The following is a 22,539-nucleotide window of genomic DNA, read 5'->3' on the forward strand; positions in this document are numbered from 1 at the left end:
GGGGCGGTGCAGAGGTATGAATTGGCTGGTGTAGCTACCAAAGTCCGATGCCGTTCTTTGCCGTAGCTGCACCGGAGAGCTGGGATCGGCGCGCAGGGTGACATGCCGGTAGTTAACGTGGTGACGTGCTGCAGGGTGGGTGGATCCCCAGGCAGCAGGTCTCCTGCTCTGCATCTCTGTGGGGCGACCGTCGCAGGGAGCCTTTGCACACCTCAGGGAACCGAGCCGCGGTCTCGGCTCATAGGAACCCCCTTGGTCGCACTCAGCCAGCTCTGTCTTTCAATGAAAATGCAATTAGTTTATTTTTCTCTATATTATTTCTAGTTAAATGCTGTTACCATCTCAGTTGTTTAATATGTTATCAATAATATAAATTACCTAGAAGAATATAATGTAATTATTTTTAAGTCTTCAGAAAATGCTGCAAAATAGCTCAATATAGCCAAACACCAAGCTCCAGGATTTAAACTCTTTGATTTGTTTGCGGGGTTTTTGCTGTAAAGTTGCATCTCTTTTCCCCTATAAATCTTACCTATGAACGCCTATTGGGATTTACCACCTCCCACTCCCTCCAGCATGCATAACTCCTTGACCCTTTTCGAGTTAAATCCTGGAGCAAGGCAGACCTGCAGTTTTTGCTTTCAGTAGCAGGTGACATTTAAATTGCTCGAGCCTGACAATTTATTAAAAGTACAGACAGATTTGTTTGAATTGATCTTCTTAAAAGAATTTTAAAATAACATAGACATGATTTCTATAATAGCATCATCTACATTGAAGGATACATATTGTTCGTATATTAGTGGCCAGATGCTGTCTTTAGGGAATGCGATGTTCTTATTTGAGCTAATAAAGTGCCGCCATCTCACCATAAAGCAAAACAACCCTGTGACAGTATTGTGAAATTTGGAGCTGGAGCACTGTATTTTCATAGTATAATAACGAACGTGGCTTTCTGGTTTGCTCAGTACTAATTATATAAGCATTTAACATATGCATGAAAAGATCTTTAAAGCTGTAGAATATTACGGGATTTTTTTTTTTTTTTTAAACCTCTAAAATAACTTACTGTACGTCTAGCTTTTCATCCTGCCTCTCTTTTAACTCAAGTTCTTGTACTACAGAAAATGTAGGCCGGTTAGTCACACCAGCTAAAAAGTTAGAAGACACAATACGCCTGGCAGAATTGGTAATTGAAGTCCTACAGCAAAACGAAGAACACCATGCGGAGGTGAGCAGCGGCGCCCTGCGAGGTCGTGTCCCCCAGGCCTTCAGCAGGTTCCGGTGGCTTGCTAGGAGCTGGGTATATTTGTGGTCATGTCTTCCCAACTGGTGCTGGGTTATCTTCTTTAAAAGCCGAAAGTGTTCTTAAATAACAGTGTTCAAGTGCGGTGAAGGCGAAGTAGAGTTCAGGGAGATTGCTTTTGCGGAGGGGAGGGAGGGCTAACGGAGGAATTTAATGAAGTTCTGCTCTCCTCTACATCAGTCTGCAGCCTTTCCTACAGCGCCAGCAGGAGCCAAATCTGGCCAAATATGTTCACCACCAACTACATACAAGAGGAAGCCTGTCCCCTTTTCAGAAAGGTTTTCTTTCCAGATAATGTCGTGTATTTGTGCCTCCAGCCCGCCTTAGCGGGGTCCCAGCAGCAGCTTACCGCTCCTGCTGTCCAGAGCTGTAACAAGGAAAGCCACCACAAACCAAAACGATTCTTTTTTTTTGTCCCTTTCTGAGCGTTCGGGTTGTTTCCAGGGGTTTCCCTGGGCCCCTGCGGTACATGATTAACTCACCTGGTTTCCTGTTGGCCTCTTCTGCCTTGGCTTTTTGGGAATACCTTAGTTATTAGTCACAGAGGTTAGGATGAGTTATTCTCTATTGCTCATTACTTGGGTTATCTAAGGCCTAATACGACTACTCTTAACTCTTCAAAGCACTTTAACAGATAGATTCATGTCTTAAAACCACTGAAACCATGTCATAGTCAAATATAGACCAGAAAATCATGAGGCTTGATCCTGGAAACACTTGACCCCTCAGGCAGCTGGCATTGCTGGCTGTAGTCCCGCTCTCAGCACATCGGGATATTTCTGCCCGAGCAAGTGACGTTGCGTACCCGTGTAAGTATTTGCAGGATTGAGCCCTTTGTTCTCTATAAATCTGATGCTCTTGGATACATATTGAAGAGTTACTTGTTTTAACATTCAGAGTGAAGAGTTATTGTTTAGGACTGTAGGTAATGTAACATTCATTATTTCCTCTTTTCCTTCCCATTGATATATATATATATATACTCACTATATTTTGCATTAAGAGCATTTGATAAATAATTTCACAATCACCTAAAAATCATTCCGGTGTATATTAAATTTGCAGTATAACTTAACTTATTGATAATACACAACAATCCACAACACCCAACTAATGCCTGATTGCATATTTAAATTTCCTCCCTGTTTTTCTACTGTTCATTCAATCTTGGATGATCCTGGCAGGGGAAAGAGGTATGTGACTAAACCGAATGAAACGAGTCACTCCTGTCATATTTCGTGCATGCCCTCTCAGTGCCATGTTTCCTACTGGGATTTTACCCGGGTTGCCCTCGCTTCCGTAACTTTGACCGAGGAATGTAACAGCAACTTCGAGTCGGCTGCTTGCAGAGCTGGTAGCCTGACACAGGAGGGTAAATGTGGCATAGTAGTCCGGTCCATGCATGTAGCAATGGGTATATTTTACGAGCGCTGCAGTTACATCCCAACACAACCCTACCTGCCTGGACTCTCTCCTCAGCCTGTTGTTACCTCTGTCGTTTTGCATTCACCCGACCTCCAGTACACTGTGGTGGAGATGGACTTAAGTACTACACGAGTGCCTAGAATGGTAGTAGTCCTCCTCTGGTTTTGTCTGTATGTGCCTTGTACTGGATATACAGTATTTATATGTAGAGAGAGAATATACGGGGTGAGGAGTGCAATAAACTTCATTTTTACAAAAGCGAGGGGGTGCTCGAGCGCGCTGCGCCTGCGCATGAGCTGTGATAACCTGTCCGAGGGTAGCGAGTGTTTTATTCCGCTCATCACCAGCGCAGGCTGGATCTACAACCAGCTAGGAAGGAGCTGTTTTTAAACCGCCGGTTATTTTGAAAATAGTTGACTTCTGAAGGAAGCCCCAGTTACAGGGCCGGTCGCGTTCAGCCAGCCACGCTGCCGAGATCCTCACCAGGAGGAAGACTCAAAACTGTTCTCCAGCATCTTTTGTGTCGCAAGGTTTTGATTAGAGACAGAAGGTTAATGCCAACACGGATAGGAGGCATCCCGGTCCCTTGTTCTGAACGGTGACCTGGAAGGGTGAAATTCATCTCTCTCCAGAAGCCCAGCACGCTGTCGGAACGTTATTGAGTCCCTGTCCTGAGGGTGGCTGTGGCATTTCAGCAGCGTACAGGCAGTTGGCCAGCTCTCTGCACACTTTGAATTGCACCCAGAGGAAGAGAGAGACGAGGCTGGGTGGTTTATCCCTGATTTTTATTACGGATTGTAGCCACATTATGCTCTCACTGTGCAATGAGAATTGCCGAGGTATTGCACTTTTTTTTTTTTTTTCAAATTATTCCAGGTGAGGGGTTTTTGACATGTTGTCCATTCATCTGGAGAAGGTTCGGCCTGCAAGGTGCGACATTTTGGTCTGCTTTGGATGTTCACCAGAAAATTAAATTGCACCGCTTACTGAAGAAATGCCTTAATTTACTGAAAACCAACAGTTTTTGCAGTTAAAACATGCCCCTTTTTTCCCCACATGGACATCCAGGCAGACTCCCTAATGAGAACCCAGAAAATAATACTCAGAGCATGGAAAATACTCAAAAACCATTACAACAGAAGTATGGTGCCTAGTCAGTTGGGTTTGTCTTACCCATTAGAGAGAAGCAAACCAGCGCAGGCAGAAAGGCAGCAGCAACCGTGAGCCTACGTCTGTGGCCCGTGAGAGCGGGAGGTCTCCGTCGCTGTCATCTCTCCCATCAGAGGTCTCCCAGCTCCCTTCCCCTTCCTCTGGATGACTGACGACAAATGCCAAAGACGATGCCGTTCACCTATTTTTAAACATGTGTTTTCTCTCTCTATGTATACGTATGTGTATATGTATATATGTATTTTAACCCCTTGAGGTCATACATATATACATGTGTATCCATGTGTAAAATATACAGTAATAGGTGTGTTTGGCTAGAAAGCACACTTTCTCCCCCCTTTACATTGTGTTTTAAGCAAAGCAGGTAAGTAGATGGTAAATAAATGAGATGTTACCATCTCGAAGGAGATTTTCAAAGTACGGTGTTACTGCTCCCACTGCAGGAAGGTCCCACTCACCGGGACTAGGGAGTAGGAGGTTAAGCATCCTGACATAAGTTAGAGACTTACAGAGCTAAAATGTGACTTTTCCAGCAAAAAGGAAACTGTGATTGGTTTGGGCATATTTTTTTCCACAAATGATCACATGCTTGTCTTCATAATTTTCCTTAAAAATAGTACTCTTTTTTTTTTTTTTTTTTTTTTTCCTTTTTCACGGAAGCAGGTTTTTATTGCAGACTCTGAAGTGTTTATGTTGGGATTTGCTGCAGAAGATATTCTTTGGCCTTCCCTCTTTTCCCTCCCCGCCAAATGCCAATTGCTGTTGGTCTTTCGTAGCGATCGCTCTTTGCCCGCAGACCTGTGGGCAGTATCTGATGGGGACACAGCGTGGCAGGCCCTTGGCAGGCAGAGGCACAGCCAGAGAGACCACGTCAGTGCAAGGACAGCCCTGGCATCCTTGAAAACCACAGAGGAGCTCTGCTGCCTTTAAGAGGACCCTCCGCAGCCCCATTGCTCAGCATCCGATCGTTTGCCGCCTGCACTTTGGGGAGAAGCTTTGAGCAGGCATCGGGAGCAGACCCGAGTCTTGATGTTTTCAGTTCCTGTGTGGTTTTGCAATGGTGCAACGCTGCCCGAGGCGGCACGCCAGGCGTCCGGCCACGCGCTTGGCTGGACACGAGCGCCAGAGGCGGGAGGAAGAGCTGAAGAGCATTTCCACGTGTGCTCAGCCCTTTGGACTCCCTTTCTTCAGTTTTGGCTTTTCCAGAGTAACAACTCTGCAAATGCCCAGGGCCACCACCACCGCTGCCCTGGAGCTTTCCAAGCTCGACAGCTTCCTCCATGCCCATGGGGCTGGGGACAGTCTGCAGGTGAAGGAGCCCGGTGGAGCCACCCTGTCCGGGCACCATGACCCCAGGGACACTGTAACCTGCTGGTGTTGCTGCTCTGGGCACGGCATTCGCCTAACCTGCCCCTGGGCACACCGAAGCTGTGCCTTCACGGTACAGCCCACCTCATCCACATCTTCACCCCCGTGACAGGGCAAGCCCAATACTAAGATCAGTTTAGGTGTTACTGGGTTATTTTAGTTATTTTACATCTTGGATGTGTTCTGAGCGTATAACACCCACGTCCAACCTATCCATGCCTTCACACCAGTTTTATATCAACTCACGGAATAATAGCAGGGCACTGTCAGTCTGCTTTATATTTTGGGGGAACGCAGGGGTGGAAATAGCCCTTTGGGACCCCCTGCCAATATCACTGGCAGCTGAGAAGTCAGGCCAAAAGAGGAAGAATGAAAGGGGTCCATGGCAGTAACCTGGTTTCGGGGCACTGCTCCCTCTCCGTGGCCGAGTTGTGCTCTGCCCTTCAGCGCAGTTCTTCATCAGTGAATCAAAACTGAGCCCTGAGAAAGTGAAAGTCCATTCTGCTTATTCATGCCTGCTAAAATCTGCAAAAAAGACCCCTCCCTTACTGGCAATTCCTCTTTGAACTGATTCATCTATTCCCAGTCTTTTCCGTTTCATCTCCAGTCTCGTGCCTGCGCTAGAGGTTTCTTTTTCTTGCAAAGTGCCGGAAAGCTGTTTCTCAGATCCTTTAAGTCCCCAAGTAATTTCCTATCACTTCAAAATGACAGCACATGGTCCTAACGACAGCACTTCTCATATTGCATGTTCCCAGCCAGAAGTGATTACTAAACACGCATGCATGCGTTTGCAGCATTCACATCTGAGCCATGTATGATGTGAATGTCACGTCAGAGAGCCCGTACAGTGAATTCTAAGGACCCATGTGCATGAGAATGAGTTACTTCACTGATATTTTTTGGTTTTCCAGTTTAGATATATTTTTTTCCTGCCTCTGTGAAAATACAGGCTTGCCGTAGATTTTTTTTTTTTTTTTTTTTTTTTTTCTTGGCATGTTGATAATAGAGCTTTGTAATTGGTTTCCTAATCAGTAGCATTATGAAGGCGGTAGTGTGTTTCGATGGATGTGTATAGCTAACCATGTAAAACGAACAGTGCTGTAATAACTTTTATTGGTGATGCTTGAAATAGCCCTAAAGGAGAGTGTGAGTGATTTAGGACAGATTCTAATGTCTTAGGCTTCTAGTTTTTCAAGACAAACAGAAATAGTGAATCCAAATAAAATTTAAACTGTTGAAAAACACAGGCGCAAACCCACGAGCACAGTGAAGAAAATCCCAAATTTCTGTACTTTAGAATAAGACTTAGTCGATTTTTCTGGTAATTAGCATAATTAAAGATGAGTGAAGTCATTTATTGTAAATTGAACAGACATAACCTTCTCTGCCACGTTACAGCTGCATGCCTTTACGGTGGAGCTCTGAATAGATCCTCTACAGGAAACCTTTGTATTAAAATAGCGGTGCCTAATTCCTGTGATTAGCACTGTCCGTGCAGGCTAGCGCTTTAAAGCACTGTTCTCTTTACAATAAAGGTAGTTTCCATGGGATGCACTTTTTTTTTTTTTTTTTTTGAGATATGTGGCCTAATGTCTTTCCCTGTGCTTTATTAGAACTAATATACTTCTTTGTTATCTTTTTCTACCAACTCTGAAGGCCTTTGCTTGGTGGTCAGACTTAATGGTTGAGCACGCGGAGACCTTCCTGTCACTGTTTGCAGTGGATATGGATGCTGCGTTAGAGGTGCAACCCCCAGACACCTGGGACAGCTTTCCGCTCTTTCAGCTTCTAAACGATTCCCTCCGTAGTGACTGTATGTATTGTATTTTGATCATTTCTTTTTTCAGGGGGCAGCTCAGGTTACTGATAATACTTTCAGCCTCTCCGTACTGCTCAGAGAACGGAGATGGGTAGGGATTTACAGTACACACTCTCTTAGCATCAGCTCGATTTTGTTCCATTTCCACTAGAAAAAAAGCACACAGACACCCCTTAAATCAAATGCCTCAGTCGAAGTGAGAAGTTGAACTTTTATTTTGCTTCATCTTCTCAAGTCTCTTGGTAACGGCTGCCTGATAAGCAGGGGATTAGGCACTCTATCTCACTGTCATTAAATGTGTGTATCGTTTTATATGTGTGTACTGCATTTATTTAACAGGGGGTAAAATAGTCCCTGCTTTAAAAGATTTTATTGAAGGGAGGAAAATGTTAAAGTAAATGGAAGCAGGAGTAGCTCAAAAGAATAGTGCTTTGGGAAATAAGGCTCTTCTCCAAAGCACGTTGGCCCATGCCTTCAGAACCCATGAGGATCTGGCACTATCCCCAGTGGTCCTGCCGCTCCCTGGGGAGCTGGTGGCGGAATTGGCATTGCCTTCAGTTAGGTCCCAGGCCAGGGCCCCAGTTAGCTTTCTACGACCACCTAAAAAAGCCAGGACTCATCCTCAGAGAGCAATTTCCAGCATTGTGGTAGCGAGTAACCAAAGAAGAAATGATTCTCCTACCTGAAAAAGCCATAATGTTTGCCATGCTGTATTTCTTACATCCATTTTATTCACAGGAAGTAATAATGTAAGTTTGGCATTAATGGAAAAGAAGATTCATTGTCTGTTTATTTGTTTGGAGTAAGATTGGTGCCCGATGCCAGCTCCTGTTACGTTCTTGAAGTTTTTTCCTGTTCGCTGACAAATTCGTTGTGTAATGAAGTGCCACGCTGTGGTTTGTTACAGAGCTTTTAGTAACAGTAGTGTCTTACTATACTTTTATTTATCTATTCTAGATAATTTGTGCAATGGAAAATTCCACAAACACCTCCAAGACCTGTTTGCTCCACTTGTTGTTAGATATGTCGATCTGATGGAGTCCTCAATTGCACAGTCAATTCACAGGGGCTTTGAGCGGGAGTCATGGGAGCCAGTAAAGTAAGGAAACCTCCTTTGATACAATCGGAATTTGGGTGCAAATGGATGGAGATTCATACAGAGATGAATTAGCAAACGTTAGACTGGACATGCAGAAAGTGCTTTAGATTTTCTAGTTTAATGCTAAAAATAGACGGCCTGATCTCTTCAGGGTTTTCAAGTTAATGAGGGAAATGGTATTTACTTTTTGAAATGCATTGCTGCCTCAGTTTGAACCGTGTGCCTTTGGACATGGAAGCATGAAAATGTGAAAACCTTCTTAGCTGGCATGGCTTTTTGGATCCCATTCTAAAAGGCCTTTTCCAATACTGCTTTTGAACTCAAATAGCTCCTTTTCAGAACAGAAAAACCTTGCTTCACTGTGTTCAGCCCAGCCCAATAACCTGTGTGAGTCGCTGCTGTACTTACTCTCCCCAATACTCATTTTTTCCACCCGCCCCGTGGAGGGATAGTGCGATGTTGTGCTCCTCGCGCCAGCCCTGCGGCTGATGGCCGCACGTGTCCCCACGTCCGGGTCCCAGCTCCCATGCCTGTAGGATTAGGCCTGCAGAAACCATAGCGAAACGCAGGCAAGATGGTTCAAGCAGAATCACTTATTAAACCTGGAGAACTAGGAATTTACCAGCAACAAATGAATAGCCTGAGAGAAACCCAAATTGAACTCCAGAGCTGGTGAATGATAGAAATGTGGCATGTGCTTTGGATTACTGTTGTTATTTCACAGGTTTTGAAGCATTGCTGAACCCTGTCATGCTTGCTCTAAAAAGCCAAATCAGATCCTACAAAGGAAAAGAACTGACTTTTCCTCCTAATAAAGGTATTAAAAGAGAAAGATCAGCCCTTTGCAAGCAGCACGAGTCTGATGGTGGCTCTGACGGGGGATTCGGACCAGCTGAGCTCTGGAAAGACTATTTTCCCTGCTTTTTTTGTGATTCTCTAGGCAAAGTTAAGTGGCACTGCACTCTCAGAGGTTGCTGTATAAAAGACGTGTGGTCTTTTAGGGCTTTTCACACCAAATATGTTCCGTTTACGAGGAAAAGAGATTTTGTTCGGCAGCCAGCCTCCCATATGCAACCTGGAGTCTGAGTACCCAGGTTTTTTCCTTTCTTTCTTGTGCATCCTCAGCATCCATAAGGATTCTGCCTGCCAAATCTCAGGCCTTTCTTGACACCTGATCATCCCCTCTGTTTTGAGTGGGGTTAAGTGGCTGGCATTCAGGATTCTCTCTCACATTCCATTTGCTGTCTTTGGTCTGCAGGCTAACAGGATTAAAAATCCTAAAAAATCTTGTTTCAAATAAGCAGATGTGACCCAGAAAACATACAAGAAATAGATCTTTCGAGTAGGAGAATGCCATTTTTACAGCCACTCCTTCAAGCAGAATTGCACTTCGAAGTTAGCATTAACTTTAGTTTCAGAGCTCTGCTTTGGTAATGAATATGTTTGTATTTCCTTCTCTTTTATGAAACGGAGGCAGCTAACTCTGTGTACCTGTCCACCCCAGTCAAGCAGTCAATAAGCAATTCATTCTGCTTTTTTCTTTTGTCAGAAGCTGACATCATTTTGGCTTTTAATGACTTTTGTGGCTTAACTATAGATGTCTGTAAGTACTTGGCTGTGGTACTTGCCTCTCAAAATGCTTTATCCCTGGGTATGCCATTATTTATTATTTTCAAGTTATTTTTGATAGTTATAAACGATCTTTTCTTAGTTCTCTTGTAATGGTAATTCCCTTCTGGAGTTCCAGTTACAGAGTGCTTTGAGCGTTGCAGTTTCAAGTGAAAGCCCAGGATGGACTATCTGTCTTACAGACTCGGGTATTTAAAAGATTTCTTCCAGCAGGAAAGTGGGTGCTTTTCACAAGAAGTTAGTGTCCATCTGGTGAAAAGATGCACTCCGGGTTTGGTTTTTTTTTTCACTAGTTGGTATTTTTTTCTTGTGTCTCGCACACAAAAGTGCAAGTTGCAAATGCTGGCTTAACGCGATGTGACCCGGCGAAGGAAGATGCCAGCAAATGTGCAGAGGGTGGCACATGCTGTGTAAGGGGAAAGAGGGATGTCGTTCCCAGGATCTTATGACAGTTTGGATGCACTGTTCAGAATTAAATGTAAGGCATCTTCAGCTTTTGCCTCCTGGGCAGACTGCCTGCTCCTCTTTGTCTGATCGGCTGTGAACTTGCGAAAAACTCAGGTCAGAGACATTTTGTTCGATTTGCCCTCATGCATCTACCTCCTTCTCCCCCCACATGTCCACACTGCAGCACAGTTGTATTTTTCTTGGCCATGTATTCTCAAATAGTTTGGACCAGCCAATTCCCATCCAAGTCATGGCCTTCCACTGCCACCTCTCCAGCAGAGCTTTTTGGGAATTGGGAACACTGCAGTGTATTTTTCCATGGCTTTCCTTTGCCTGAAGGGTTGGCCAGAAAAAGTAGATCATCGTGGCTGTCCGTTCCACCGACCTTACTGTTGCCTGCTTTGGATCTCTACAGTGAATTGTGAGAAGAGAATCTCATTATCTCCTGTTAACCAAGAAATTATTCCACAACGTAGAGTCTTTTAAAAGGGTTTCTCTATGCTCGTGCTTGCAATCAAGGCTGAAATATGTAGCCCTTCATAACCTGACCAGATGGCAGTTTGCAAGCATGTATTTCTTCTATTTTCATTGCTGAATACTCTGCACCTTATGCTACAAGGAGTTAGGTATAGAAATCACAAACAGTGAGAGAGATACGGTTAAGTATTGAAAACATGGGGGGAAAAAGCATCGATGTAATGTGCTCATGAGGGCTCTGTAATCTGCCTCTGCAGAGCTGCTGAATTTGCAGGGGGTCCGTGCCCTATAGCTAGAGCAGCTGGTGTGCTTGTATGAATCCACGCAGAGAAATGTGGAACACTTGTCCTTCGCACAGTCATCCAAATACGGAGGATACAGAGTAGGTCTGTTCTCTGGTGAGTTGAGAGGTCTTGGAAAAGTAGGGTTTGCAATGGGGAGTTTTTTCATGCTAGCTTCTCAGAGAACGCCGATTTCTCTTGCAGCCAGCAGACACGTACGTGTGTGTGTGCGTCTCTGTGTGTGTCTGTGTTGGAAGATCTTTCTGAGCAAATGCTAAAGCTGGTGCAATGACAACCAGTTTCAATCGCTTGACTGGGATGTTACTCATTGACCCATGGCTGTCTCTACCTCACTCTAGTCCTGGCTTTAGCATCTATTAATTGCTCACTAACCCTTTGCAAACTATTTATAAATGTATCTTTAATGTAAATGTAAGAACCTGAACAGTATGATTATACTAATCATTTTATAAGGTTGTACTACTACAAAATGCTAGTGAAAAATGTTTCCCCTTAAAAGAAGCACCTTTGTAGTGAAAATGAGTATTTTTGTTGCTATTCTGGGTGTCAGTCAGAGGAAGAGCACAGATTTGACTGCCTACTTCACTATCAAGCTCTTTGCTTCACATCAAGGCTTTTGTGAAAAGATTTGCTCTTGAGCATTTGCTCAGCCTAGGCAGTGAGGTTGTGAGCATTTATAGTGATGGAAGAGACAGGCGTTTGCGTCTTCCGTCACTAAATCACTTCAAGCATCCCATAGGAACTGAGCATTTTAGGTATGGACAAGCGTCTCGTTTAGCTCTGTTCTGAAGCCAGGAGACGACTCAGTAAAACCACGGTGATTTTTCTGCCCTCCTTTCAGTACTAGGGCAGCTCTAGAGGAGCAGCCCCTGTGCAATTGGACTTGTTTTCTGTGATCGGTGCTGCAGTGCAGTGTGAGCATTGGGATGTTGTCCAGGGGTATGTTGCCAGCCTGTTTGCAATGAGAATTTCCCAGCAGACAGTACAGGTGAAAGCCATTTACACATCTACCAGACACAAACGGGGGTGAATCAGAAGAAGCCAAGAAAACAAGCAGTACAGCTCCGGAGTGTGCGTCTTTTATCAAACGTATCAGGATCCAGTCCTGAAGCTGAGTCGTCTGAAATCAGACAGCCCTCATCTTGTTGATGCAAATGCCCACATTCCCTGCCTGATGGCTGAGGTTATTTTTAGCCATCTATATTAAATAGGCATGGCTGGCTTCTAGAAACAGTTTCTCATCTTGGACCTGTAGTTTTATGGTCTGAGCAACTGCAGGCTGGAACATTTGTTGGTAATATTAATCATTTTTTACAGGTCTCACTGCAACTGTTAGTCAGATAATTAGATTGGTTGAACCTGCAAAACTGTGCATGTCAATTCAGGAGAATATTTTTAAAATTAGTTACTGTATGTTAACATAATATACTCCATTATTTTGCTGTTTTGTTTTGTTTTAAGCGTACTAACTTATTCTTGCAACATATCCTTGCATCAGCAAAATAATGTGTTGTATAAAAGAAATATGTTTCCGTGTGAATATAGTATACTGTTTACTCTAGAAGTCATATTTTATTAATACAGTGTTTTTATTAATATAACACTGTCACTTCTTGAATTTTAATATTAAAACCAAAGGTCCTCTGATTTATGTATTTACCATCTGGCTAAGTTATTTAAGTTGCTTTTCCTTATACATTTATATGTTGTCCACCTCTTGCTATTTCTTTATTTATTCCATATCAGTATCTAACCACATGCACTGCCATTTCTGAAGATTTAACACTCTCTCAATCACTATGGAGTCTGTGTCTCATTCAATAATCATATCATCTTAATAGCAGATACAGTATGAATGGAGACAATGGACAGCTTTGTTACGGTAGCAAATTCTCCTATCTGCTTACTGCCTAACAAAGAGAACAAGCAGATAGTGGGAAGTCAAATCTACTAAGAATCGTAGAAACAAAAGAAAACAAGAACATACAGGGGGTTTTTTTGACTAGAAGAAGACTTTGGATTGTGGTTTTCCTCCCCAGCAAGGGATTTTATTCACAAAGGGAGAATGAGGATACAATTTATTCCCTAAGAATTACCACCAGTGATGAACTGAGCTCTTGCAGAGATGTGGTTCAAATCTTCTGTCACATTAGGAAACATTTATTCAGTATAGCCAGCTCAATTCCATTACTTCGATTCTTGATATATAAAACTTGCGGTAAGAAAGGGAGTTCAAAATATGACTCAAGGAAGTTGCGAAGATTTTTATATGCCTGGAAAGGCATAGTATGTAATTTGACAGTTTTCCAAGAGTCCAGATAATGCTGCCTATGCCATAACTATTTTAATTCAGGGGAATGGGAGAGACCCCCTAAGGTGGCATGTGCTGGTGCGGTCACCGAGAGCAGGGGAGTTTGAACGCTGAAGCTGTGCCCGTGCACATCGACAGGAAAGCTTCCAGTAGCTTCAGCAGTGCAGGGTGAATCTGAAATCCCGAAGTCCTGACTCCATTGTCACTGAGCCCAAATAATGATCCGGTGAAAACGGTGTCAAACATCTGGTTTTGTTCCTCAAAATGGGACTGTAGAACCACCTGTGGATTGTGTCCCAGTGTGCCATACAGCGTTACTGGATTAAGGCAGAAGTCAGATGTACCTCTGAAACTGGCTTTTCTTCCGTGAGCCAGGAAACAGGGGAGTTGGGTAATCGAGTTCTATCTTTTGCTGATTCCCAAGTCCCATGACATTTTTATTTTGCATGTAAAGGATAACTGTGATGAGATAGTCGTTAAAACAGAGTTAGACCAATTATAACATCTAGAGATCTAGTGCAGTAGAATACGTCAGGGTGTTTTGCAAACTTTGGGCACGCGGTGCTGTTACACCGCACATTGTTTCAGGAGAGTGCATCCCATTAAATCAATATGCTAGCCCACTTCTAAAAGATCTCTATTTGCATAACAGTTGCATGTCTGAAAATATTTCTCGAAGTCACGATGCCCAAATACACATGCTTCATAAATTAACCTTTGAATGTCTTAATTACCCCATGGTCCATTTCCAGCCACGAAATAGTCACGTACCAGCCCTGGGTTTATTAAGTGCTGTTCATTCCCAGCGCATGTATGTAGAGCTGGACAACCTGCGGGACCCATTTTCTCCACGCCCAAGAATGCAAGGGCAGGTCAGGGCACAAGTCTTCGCTGAGGAAGAGCCTTGTGGTTCACCATTTCATTGCTCCAGATTGGCACATCTTTGTTGAGTACAAAATAAACAGAGATGTTTTGGAATGAAATCCCAACTCCACTGAATTTGGTGGCAAGAAAAACTCTTACGGACTTCTGCAGGGCCGGAATTCCACCTCTCTGTTTATTATTTTGAATCCCAATTCCCTAGTAGATCTCTTAGTTCAGCTCTTTCATCCAGCCTGAGTGTGTAAGAACTGAGACTCCGCTTCCTTACAAGAGAGATTTTTCCAAGGAAACGCTGCTCTCTGCACTCTGAAATGGTAGCAGGACTTGAAGGTGGAGTTATCTTCTGTGGGTGTTTGAGTACTCTGTTAATTTGCTACTTTGTGATTCTTCCTCTTTTCATCCTGGGTTTTTTTCTTCAGTAACTTGCTTTTTATTGCAGACTGCAAACCCAGTACACTTAAGCTTCCATACTCATGCTTCCTTCTGAAATGTTTTGCTTTAGTTTTTTAACCGTCGTCGTGCTGTGAACTTTGCAGATTTGTTTATGAGTGTCACGTGCTTCTGCTACATCTGCATTGTCACTGTTATGGTATTTTTTCTTTCTGTCTGTTTCTTCCACAGGAGTTTAACAAGTAATCTGCCCAATGTGAATCTACCAAATGTGAATCTCCCTAAAGTACCAAATCTACCAGTTAACATCCCACTAGGCATCCCACAAATGCCTAGCTTTTCTGCACCGTCATGGATGGCTGCTATTTATGATTCTGAGTGTGTATTCAGTTCAAATTAGATCTCATTTAAATTTAAAGTAATCTTGGCATGGATATGTATTGTTTGTTTCTGTGCATTATATAAAACTTTAGAGTGATACAGTTAATTAGACATTTTCTGAATGAGACACTCGTGAATTTCTGGCATGTGTATTTTGAGGGATTTTTTTTTTGTATAAACCTTGAAAATTTGTCTTACTCCCGCTGAGAGTTTGAGCAAGTATCTTGCTTTACAAAATAGCCATCGACAACAGGACATGGTCTGAACATACGAACCACAGAGCTTATAATGTGACATTATGTGTCTCAGCAAAGAGTTTTGTCCAAAAGAGAAGATGGGCAAATTTCAATGCCAGTCAACCGATTTCTGTGGACCAGATGTAGATCTAAAAGTGAATTTTATTTAATGGAAACTCTGCATTTCCCAGATAATAATTTTTGTCCTGATTTTGGTGAAACAGAAAGAGGAGGACCTGCACCAATTCTTATTCGTGTTGAGGGAGGCCCCAGAGAAAAATTGAAGCTCCATAGCCATCATTACAGCCTGAATAATGCCACGACCAACTAAAGAAAGATATTTTCAATGTGAGCTTTGGATTATGGCCTGGAAAATCGGGCACTGTGTCAAAGCAGTCGATCTGTAGGAGCCTTGTGCTCCCAGGTCCCCATCCGAGCGTCCCAGGCTGCAGGGGTGGAGCTCCGGGGGGACATACCACAAATCCTGAGCACAGATTGGGCAACTTTCTGGTTTTATGGCAGATTTCCCTTAAAAGTCCCAGACACCAAGCAGTGTGGAGGGTGGCACACAGTGAGCTCAACCCAAATCTTGGCATTTGAGGCAGCTCATCTCCCGAGATGTCCTAGAACTGAGATCTTGCCAGTTCTCCATCCAAATTCCTAGAGAGTTATTTAGGGTTGGCATGGGGTGATCTCAGCCAGCACCACACAGATGTGTTGCTTCTTCCCTACCTTCTCACTTAAAAGATAAAACTGAAAAAGCCCCCCAAAACTACCCCCATCGCTGTTACTGAAACACCCTCAATTACATCTACACCTGGAGTCCACCAAAATCCCTCTGCCATTAGCCTTGTCCAGGCTCTATTGCAGAGCAGTGGTAATGAACCAGAAGTAAACCAAACACTGATGTTTGATTTTTTAATACATTTTTAAAACTTTTTAAATATTAGCATGGTCATTTATGTTTCAAAGCTATACAACTCATATTCATGCTAAGATAGCTATATTAAAGGCTAGCTTAGGCAGTTGTCTGTAAAGAGTACTTGAAAGTTTTAATCTTTCTCTGTGCATGCTTTGTGGTATTGCCCTTGAAAAGATAAGAATCATGTCATGACAGAAAATGAGCTAATGCCTCTGAAAATGCTTGAGCATCAATGGTGCATTGCAAGCTGCCTGCGTGATTGTAGAGCAATTGCGGTGCTCACAAGCAAAATATTAGCAGTGCATCTTGGAAATTAATGTACTGTATTGTTTACTTGCACGGAGCCCTAGTCAAAAGTGAGAAAAAGACTAAGAATAATACTTTAAAAATTTTGCAACCGAACGGGTGTCATAATGTTGCTGTAGTAAATACCAATTACTGTATTTGTACGTATTTAATTATTTAAAACATAAATTCATGCATTTCCAAAACTGGGTTTAGACTGTTAAAACTTACTCATACCCAAGCACAGGTTTGAACCAGGTGAAACTAAAAACTGGCAGTAGATGAACACTCGAGACTGTTGTACGAACTGGTCCCCTGGTTAAAGGGAATGCCTGATTCTTTATCTTTTCATCGCCCTGGTTTCCTCTTACTCACCCTCCCCCTCCATCAAGGACATGTTACCTGTTGCTTAGTGTCAGACTCGTTTCTCCTACAACCGAGACGATTCATTCTTTCTCTCGTTAACTCTGTTAGCACAGGACCCCGCAGGACCCCTCTAGCATGTTGGGACTACGGTTCTCACCTCGCAGTAGCCGTGTATGCATTAGCTCCGGTCTCCTCTAGCATTAACTCAATGCAGCTGGCATCTGTCACAATAGAAACACCCTCCCTCATCTGTTTCTATAGATGATGTCAGCACGAGTGGTAATGCATGGTGTGTTAAATATCTTCTAAATTTCCGTGTTAGCATTAGTGGTATGCGAGGAGGGGGTTGAAACTCTTGAAGCTCCCTTGGTAATTGCTCTGAAAAAAGTGAGGGAGAAGGAGAGCGGGAGAGAAGAGGGATATGGATGCATAAATTTCTCTGCACAAACAGAGCGCAATCCAGTTCTGTATTTTTATTCTGCAAGTGGAGGTTTGAGATACAATTATAATGTGAAAAGAGCCGGTGTAGCTACACACTGCAGGACCAAAGACTTCCATCTGGGCAGGGGTGTGGGTATGAGAACATAAGCTTGGGAGAGAAATTCAGAGTTTTGTGACAGGCCAAAGATGTTGCAAAATAAATTTTAAAACAATGGAAAATTGTTGTCCTATAGATGCCTTTGCAAGAGGCAGATCTGTGAAAAGGTGCAGCGGTCAATCCTGCCAAAACTCCTGGATATGAGATGTCTAGTGTCCTTAGCTCAATTGACTTACCCCGATTTTTTTTCAGCTGTTCAAGAGATAAAGCGTGTCCTCGCTCACCACTTGTTAGCACTGTCCCTTACCTGGAAACGGGGCCTCACTGCGGGGAACAAGGCAAACTCAAGAGATAATTTGGAGGGGGGAGAATTGCATGAAACCCTAAATCTTAATAACTGCATACAGTCTAGTATGGCAGTTATTACTGATCGAGGATTTTCTACCACGATTTCTGGCCTTAATTCTTAATAATCACATACGTTAATGTGGTTATTAACTAAGGCTGATTTTTACCATACACACATTCTTCCTGTTAATATGTGTAACTCATAATGTTGTCTTACTCATCTGGTCTGGAAAGTTTTGTGGGTGATGACAGCAAGGTAGATTAGGCAACTGTATGGTAAAACTCAAAATCCTGATGGTGGAGATTGCCAGCGTTGTCCTGTGTATGAAACTACTGTCTGCTCTACACTTGTTGCAGGAATGGTCTCCACATCAGGTTACAAAGAGCCTGATGCCACTTATGACTTTTGTTCTCATTTTGCCCTGCCAGCAACGGATCAGGCACCTCAGAAGATCTGTTCTGGAAACTCGATGCCCTACAGACCTTCATTCGGGATTTGCACTGGCCTGAGGAAGAGTTTGGAAAGCACTTAGAGCAACGCTTGAAGCTTATGGCGAGTGACATGATTGAGTCCTGCGTGAAAAGGTATGTGCCCATGAGTGAACTAGTCACGTTTCTCATAGGACCTCACAGGATGCAATGTTTTTTTCTGTCTTATTATCAATGAAGCTTCACTTCAACCACCATTTATTAGTCACCCCAGCTCACCTCTGCCCAGCACAGACATGGGGGAAAGCCACCCTATTGCTGTGAATTGTGGGCTCTCCCAAGCAAGCGCTTCTCTGTTGAGACTCTGGAGGGTGTATATTCACAGTAAGGCAATAAATCATCCATTCTTTCAAGCTTTATGGGATGTTATTTATTGTTGGTGCCGCAAGTGAGGTCAAGTCTTTGTAAATGCAGTTTGATGTCGGTGGGGTTGAGTGCTGAAGGCAAAGCCCTAAGTAAGATCCCAGCACCCACCTAAAAAACACAGATCCATGAAAACACAAGCAAAACAGCAATCCCAGAAAGGGGATGCTGTGTAGCTTGGCACACAGGCTTCACATCTGCTGTCAACTGAGAAAAGGTGTTGTATCGTCAGCCACTTTGCAGGATACTCACCTGCAGATCTTCCAAAACAGAGAGGTTTCCTTAAAAAACTTTTAAACATGTCAGCAGCTGTCATTTTGAAAACAAAATGTTAAGGTTAAATTTCTAACCTTTCCACGGTAATTTATATCTGTTTGGCCTCAGAGGTGATGAGGCAAGAGGAAGAAATGAACTCTGCATTCCATTGTGCAGAAATCAATGGATAAAGAGATGAACCAAAGGAAAAATGGGTGCCAAATACAGCTGGTAGATGCTAATATTAGCTGCAATGTGTGATGTGGCTGTTCTGTACCACAATTGCCTTGGCCACTCTGCAAGCGCGAGCGTGGCATTTATTGTTCGCACATTCCTCACAGTCTGGATATGCAACGTCACCATCGGAGAAGGCACGTTTGGTCCCTGAAATGTAGGCAGGAGACTCGCCCACTGGAAGGCAGACAGCTCTCAAGGCTTGCTCTGGAATAAAACCCAGTACATTTTGAGTGCAATGAGATGGTCGTGATGTCTTTGGCATTGAGCAAGTCCCCCTTTATTGCAGCGGCTCGTCTTTGGTCCTTTGGCTGGCATGAACGCTGAGCTTCAGTTGTCCTCCAGTTGTCAGACCGTCCTTTAGGAGCAAAGCCAGTGCTGGAGCTCTGCTTTCTGCTCTGCCCCCTGCCCCACCAGCAAAACACTTATTTTCTCTTTTTTTTTTTTTTAAACTGGAACCAAGGCACCTTTGCTACACCTGCAGTGCAGTTATAGCTGCACTGTTCTATAGAAATCAGACTGGGTTAACTCAGCTGAGATAACTGGGCAAAATAAGCAAGTTTCCAGGTATATCTGAAGAAGGGCTTGTGTGCCTGAAAGCCGGGTTTTTTCTCCCAACTGCTTCAACCTTTCTACAAATATGTTGCCCCTCTGTAAAAACCTGGCCCAGCTTGTAATGGTATGACTATATATAATGGTTCTGAGCATAAGTAAGTAGGAACATGCTCATCTCTGCAAGGAGATGGAAAATCCCAGTCACTTTGGGTCCTTTCAGTAATTATCAAGATTCTAGTCCCCGAGTCCAGGCTAAATCTGGCACTGGTAATTAAATCAGTTCAAATGCCACTGCTGATGTAAACCAATATGCTGCCTTCCCTATTTATATCACCTGCAAACAGGGCCTGGCTAAGGTTTCTTTAGCAATTTCAGTTTGACACAACATTTTTCTTCGCGTCTGTCTCTGAACTGTTGAATACCATGGAGGAGCCACCCCGCCTTCCGCGCTTGGTTGTATTTCGGTGCTGTCAGGAAAGCAGCCCTTGCAAGGCAGGCCTGTTTCGCTAATAAATCCGGGCAGGAGGACCTATGTACCAGCCCAGATCTCATCCCAAGAAGGGAGTTTCACATTTGTAAATGAGTTTTCATTTGCATAACCCTTGGGGGATCTTTCAAGATCAGAGTTATTCCTGAGCTGCAGCTGATATTATTTGTTATTTCTAAATTGAAGCTCCTATGTTAATTTGTTGGCAGATTCTGTCTGATGTGATAATTGTTTTGTGTTAGGTTAGATTAGTGAAGTACCTCAGGAATCTGCAGAGGGGCTCCAAAGAAAGGCAAGGCAATGCCCACCGTACTGCAGAGCATTCCCCATGGTAGAGTCACAGATGCCTTGGTATTTTAAAGTACAACCCGGGATCAAATCCTGCAGGCTTTGGCATGAGAAAGCTCTTGGTGTAACTGGTTTGTAACTGCCAGGGATGTCAAATTGGAGCTGAGTGAAACCTCAGGAGAGCAGTGAGGTGCGGGCTGATGCGATGCGCCCATGCGCCCATGCACATTTTGCAGAGGTGTTCTGGTGAGTATTTATGCCTCAGGAAAACTACTTCTGTGAACTTACGAGACTATTGGGAACTTTCAGCAAGCAAACAAAATCATGCAGACCTAAAACCGTGATGATCTGGCAATGTCCTTTCAGTCAAGCGATGAGCGAGCTTCTGTTATTTGTAGTTGATATCATGGAGCAACAGGAGCTTCCTCTAATGCGTCAGGCTTGCTATTTGTCTGTGGTTATAAATCAGCTATTGCAACCAAATTATAGGTGTACATTGACACTGCTGTTTGTAACATCATCACACTGTTTATCAAGCACGAGAAAGTCATAGTTTCCCTGAAACCGTTGCACACTTTATAAATAGTGTGTATTCTGGAAAGCAGGTTTCTTTTTAAACTGGAAAATCATTTTTAGTAAAAGCCCATTTGTAACAATTGCACTGCGGCACTCCCAGCAGCATTTGGCTTTCTGCTTTGCTGAACTCTTCTCAATATTGTTTCACATTATTATCGGCTTCAGTATCTTAAAAAGCAACTGAAACGTCTTTTTCTCTTCTCCTTAACAGAACCAGGATTGCATTTGAAGTAAAGCTGCAGAAAACCAGCCGATCGACAGATTTCCGAGTCCCTCAATCAATATGCACCATGTTTAATGTCATGGTGGATGCCAAAGCTCAGTCAACAAAGCTTTGCAGTATGGAAATGGGCCAAGAGGTAAAAATGCAGGTTCTTCCTTTCACAGCTTTTAAAGGCAATCTCATGAAATCTCCCATCTCCTGTTGTGCTAGTTTCAGAGGCGTTGTATCAGTTGTGGGTTTAGCCTGCTGTATAGAGTGTGCAGATGAATACGCAGGGGGTTGCTCTCAAATACATCTAATGAATATAAACATTCAGTATCCCTGTCGCTTAGGACTGACTTTTTGCAAGAACTGTGGTGTGCATAAGGTGTCTCTTAAGCTCGCTTGATGCATGATGACCATAGGTATTGAGTCATTAACTGCACCTTGGGGCCAGGTGTCGGCGACACACTTTCTGTGTATGACTATTTTCTGTAGACAAACAGAAGGAAAATAGAAGTGCCAAGTTGTTGGTGCGATGCTTGTAAGGAAAAAAAAAAAACCAACAAAACCAAAACAACTAAATAGATAACTTCCAAAAGTAGATTGAAATTCCAGCTGCTGTGCCTTCCTTGAGTACTGGCTATAATCAGTAAGCTTGATGATCCTGGATTTCCAGGTTCTTAATGACTCAACTTGCCAAACAACAAACCTGTTTTAATTAATTGCTGATGTATTTTTTTTCTTCTGAAGCTGTAGCTGCAGGTTGAAGTTTCTGTGAGTTGATCTGTGAATTAGAAAGACATGGTAAATTGGACTAGATTAAATGCATCATAATGATCGTTTTGCTACAGTGGCTTCAAGCCAAATTAAATATTCCTATACCAGTCTAGAATAAATTCACAAGTACTGTTCGGCTATCCTACCCTCCTGCCTGTCAGCATTTCCCAGATAAGCCCTTTCACTGCAGCTTTCCATGGTCAGTTTTTGCAGTAAATCATTGCAAGTTGTTTTGGTTTATTTTTTAGTTGTTCAGTTGTTTCCCTGTTCCTCTGAGAGGACTTGCTCCAAAGGCCACTGAACGCAGCAGGGATCCTTACCCTAATGTCAGTGGTGTTTGGATCAGACCCAGCTGTTCTTTTTATTTTTCTTATACATGTTTCAGTTATGCCATTTTATTCGTGACAGTCACCTTGCAAGAGAGGTTTCAAACTGCTCATCATAGAATCATGGAATCGTTTAGGCTGGAAAAGACCTTTAAGATCATCATCAGGTTCTTTGTCCTCTAGGTCAGCTGAGGCAGATCTTGAGTGGGCTTTTGTTGTCCGAGCCTGGACATGAACTTCTCTACCATTTTCTGTTCCGCATTCATAGCCATTTATCTCCCCA

The 22,539-nt window shown here is 43.2% G+C and overlaps 1 protein-coding gene across 1 annotated transcript in view; it reads left to right on the plus strand.

Annotated features, from left to right (window-relative positions):
- The window catches only part of CADPS (calcium dependent secretion activator), a 194,372-nt gene that overhangs the window by 136,918 nt on the left and 34,915 nt on the right, over positions 1 to 22,539 (plus strand). The window contains exons 21-27 of the mRNA XM_035903800.1: positions 1,125 to 1,231; positions 2,491 to 2,499; positions 6,926 to 7,082; positions 8,046 to 8,187; positions 14,857 to 15,003; positions 18,131 to 18,286; positions 21,160 to 21,307. Of these exons, the coding sequence (XP_035759693.1) occupies positions 1,125 to 1,231; positions 2,491 to 2,499; positions 6,926 to 7,082; positions 8,046 to 8,187; positions 14,857 to 15,003; positions 18,131 to 18,286; positions 21,160 to 21,307 (866 nt within the window). The remainder of the gene's footprint in view (positions 1 to 1,124; positions 1,232 to 2,490; positions 2,500 to 6,925; positions 7,083 to 8,045; positions 8,188 to 14,856; positions 15,004 to 18,130; positions 18,287 to 21,159; positions 21,308 to 22,539) is intronic.

This window comes from Egretta garzetta, unplaced genomic scaffold (assembly GCF_000687185.1).
Source record: "Egretta garzetta isolate BGI_Z169 unplaced genomic scaffold, ASM68718v1 scaffold91, whole genome shotgun sequence".
NCBI classification, from domain to species: Eukaryota; Metazoa; Chordata; class Aves; order Pelecaniformes; family Ardeidae; genus Egretta; species Egretta garzetta.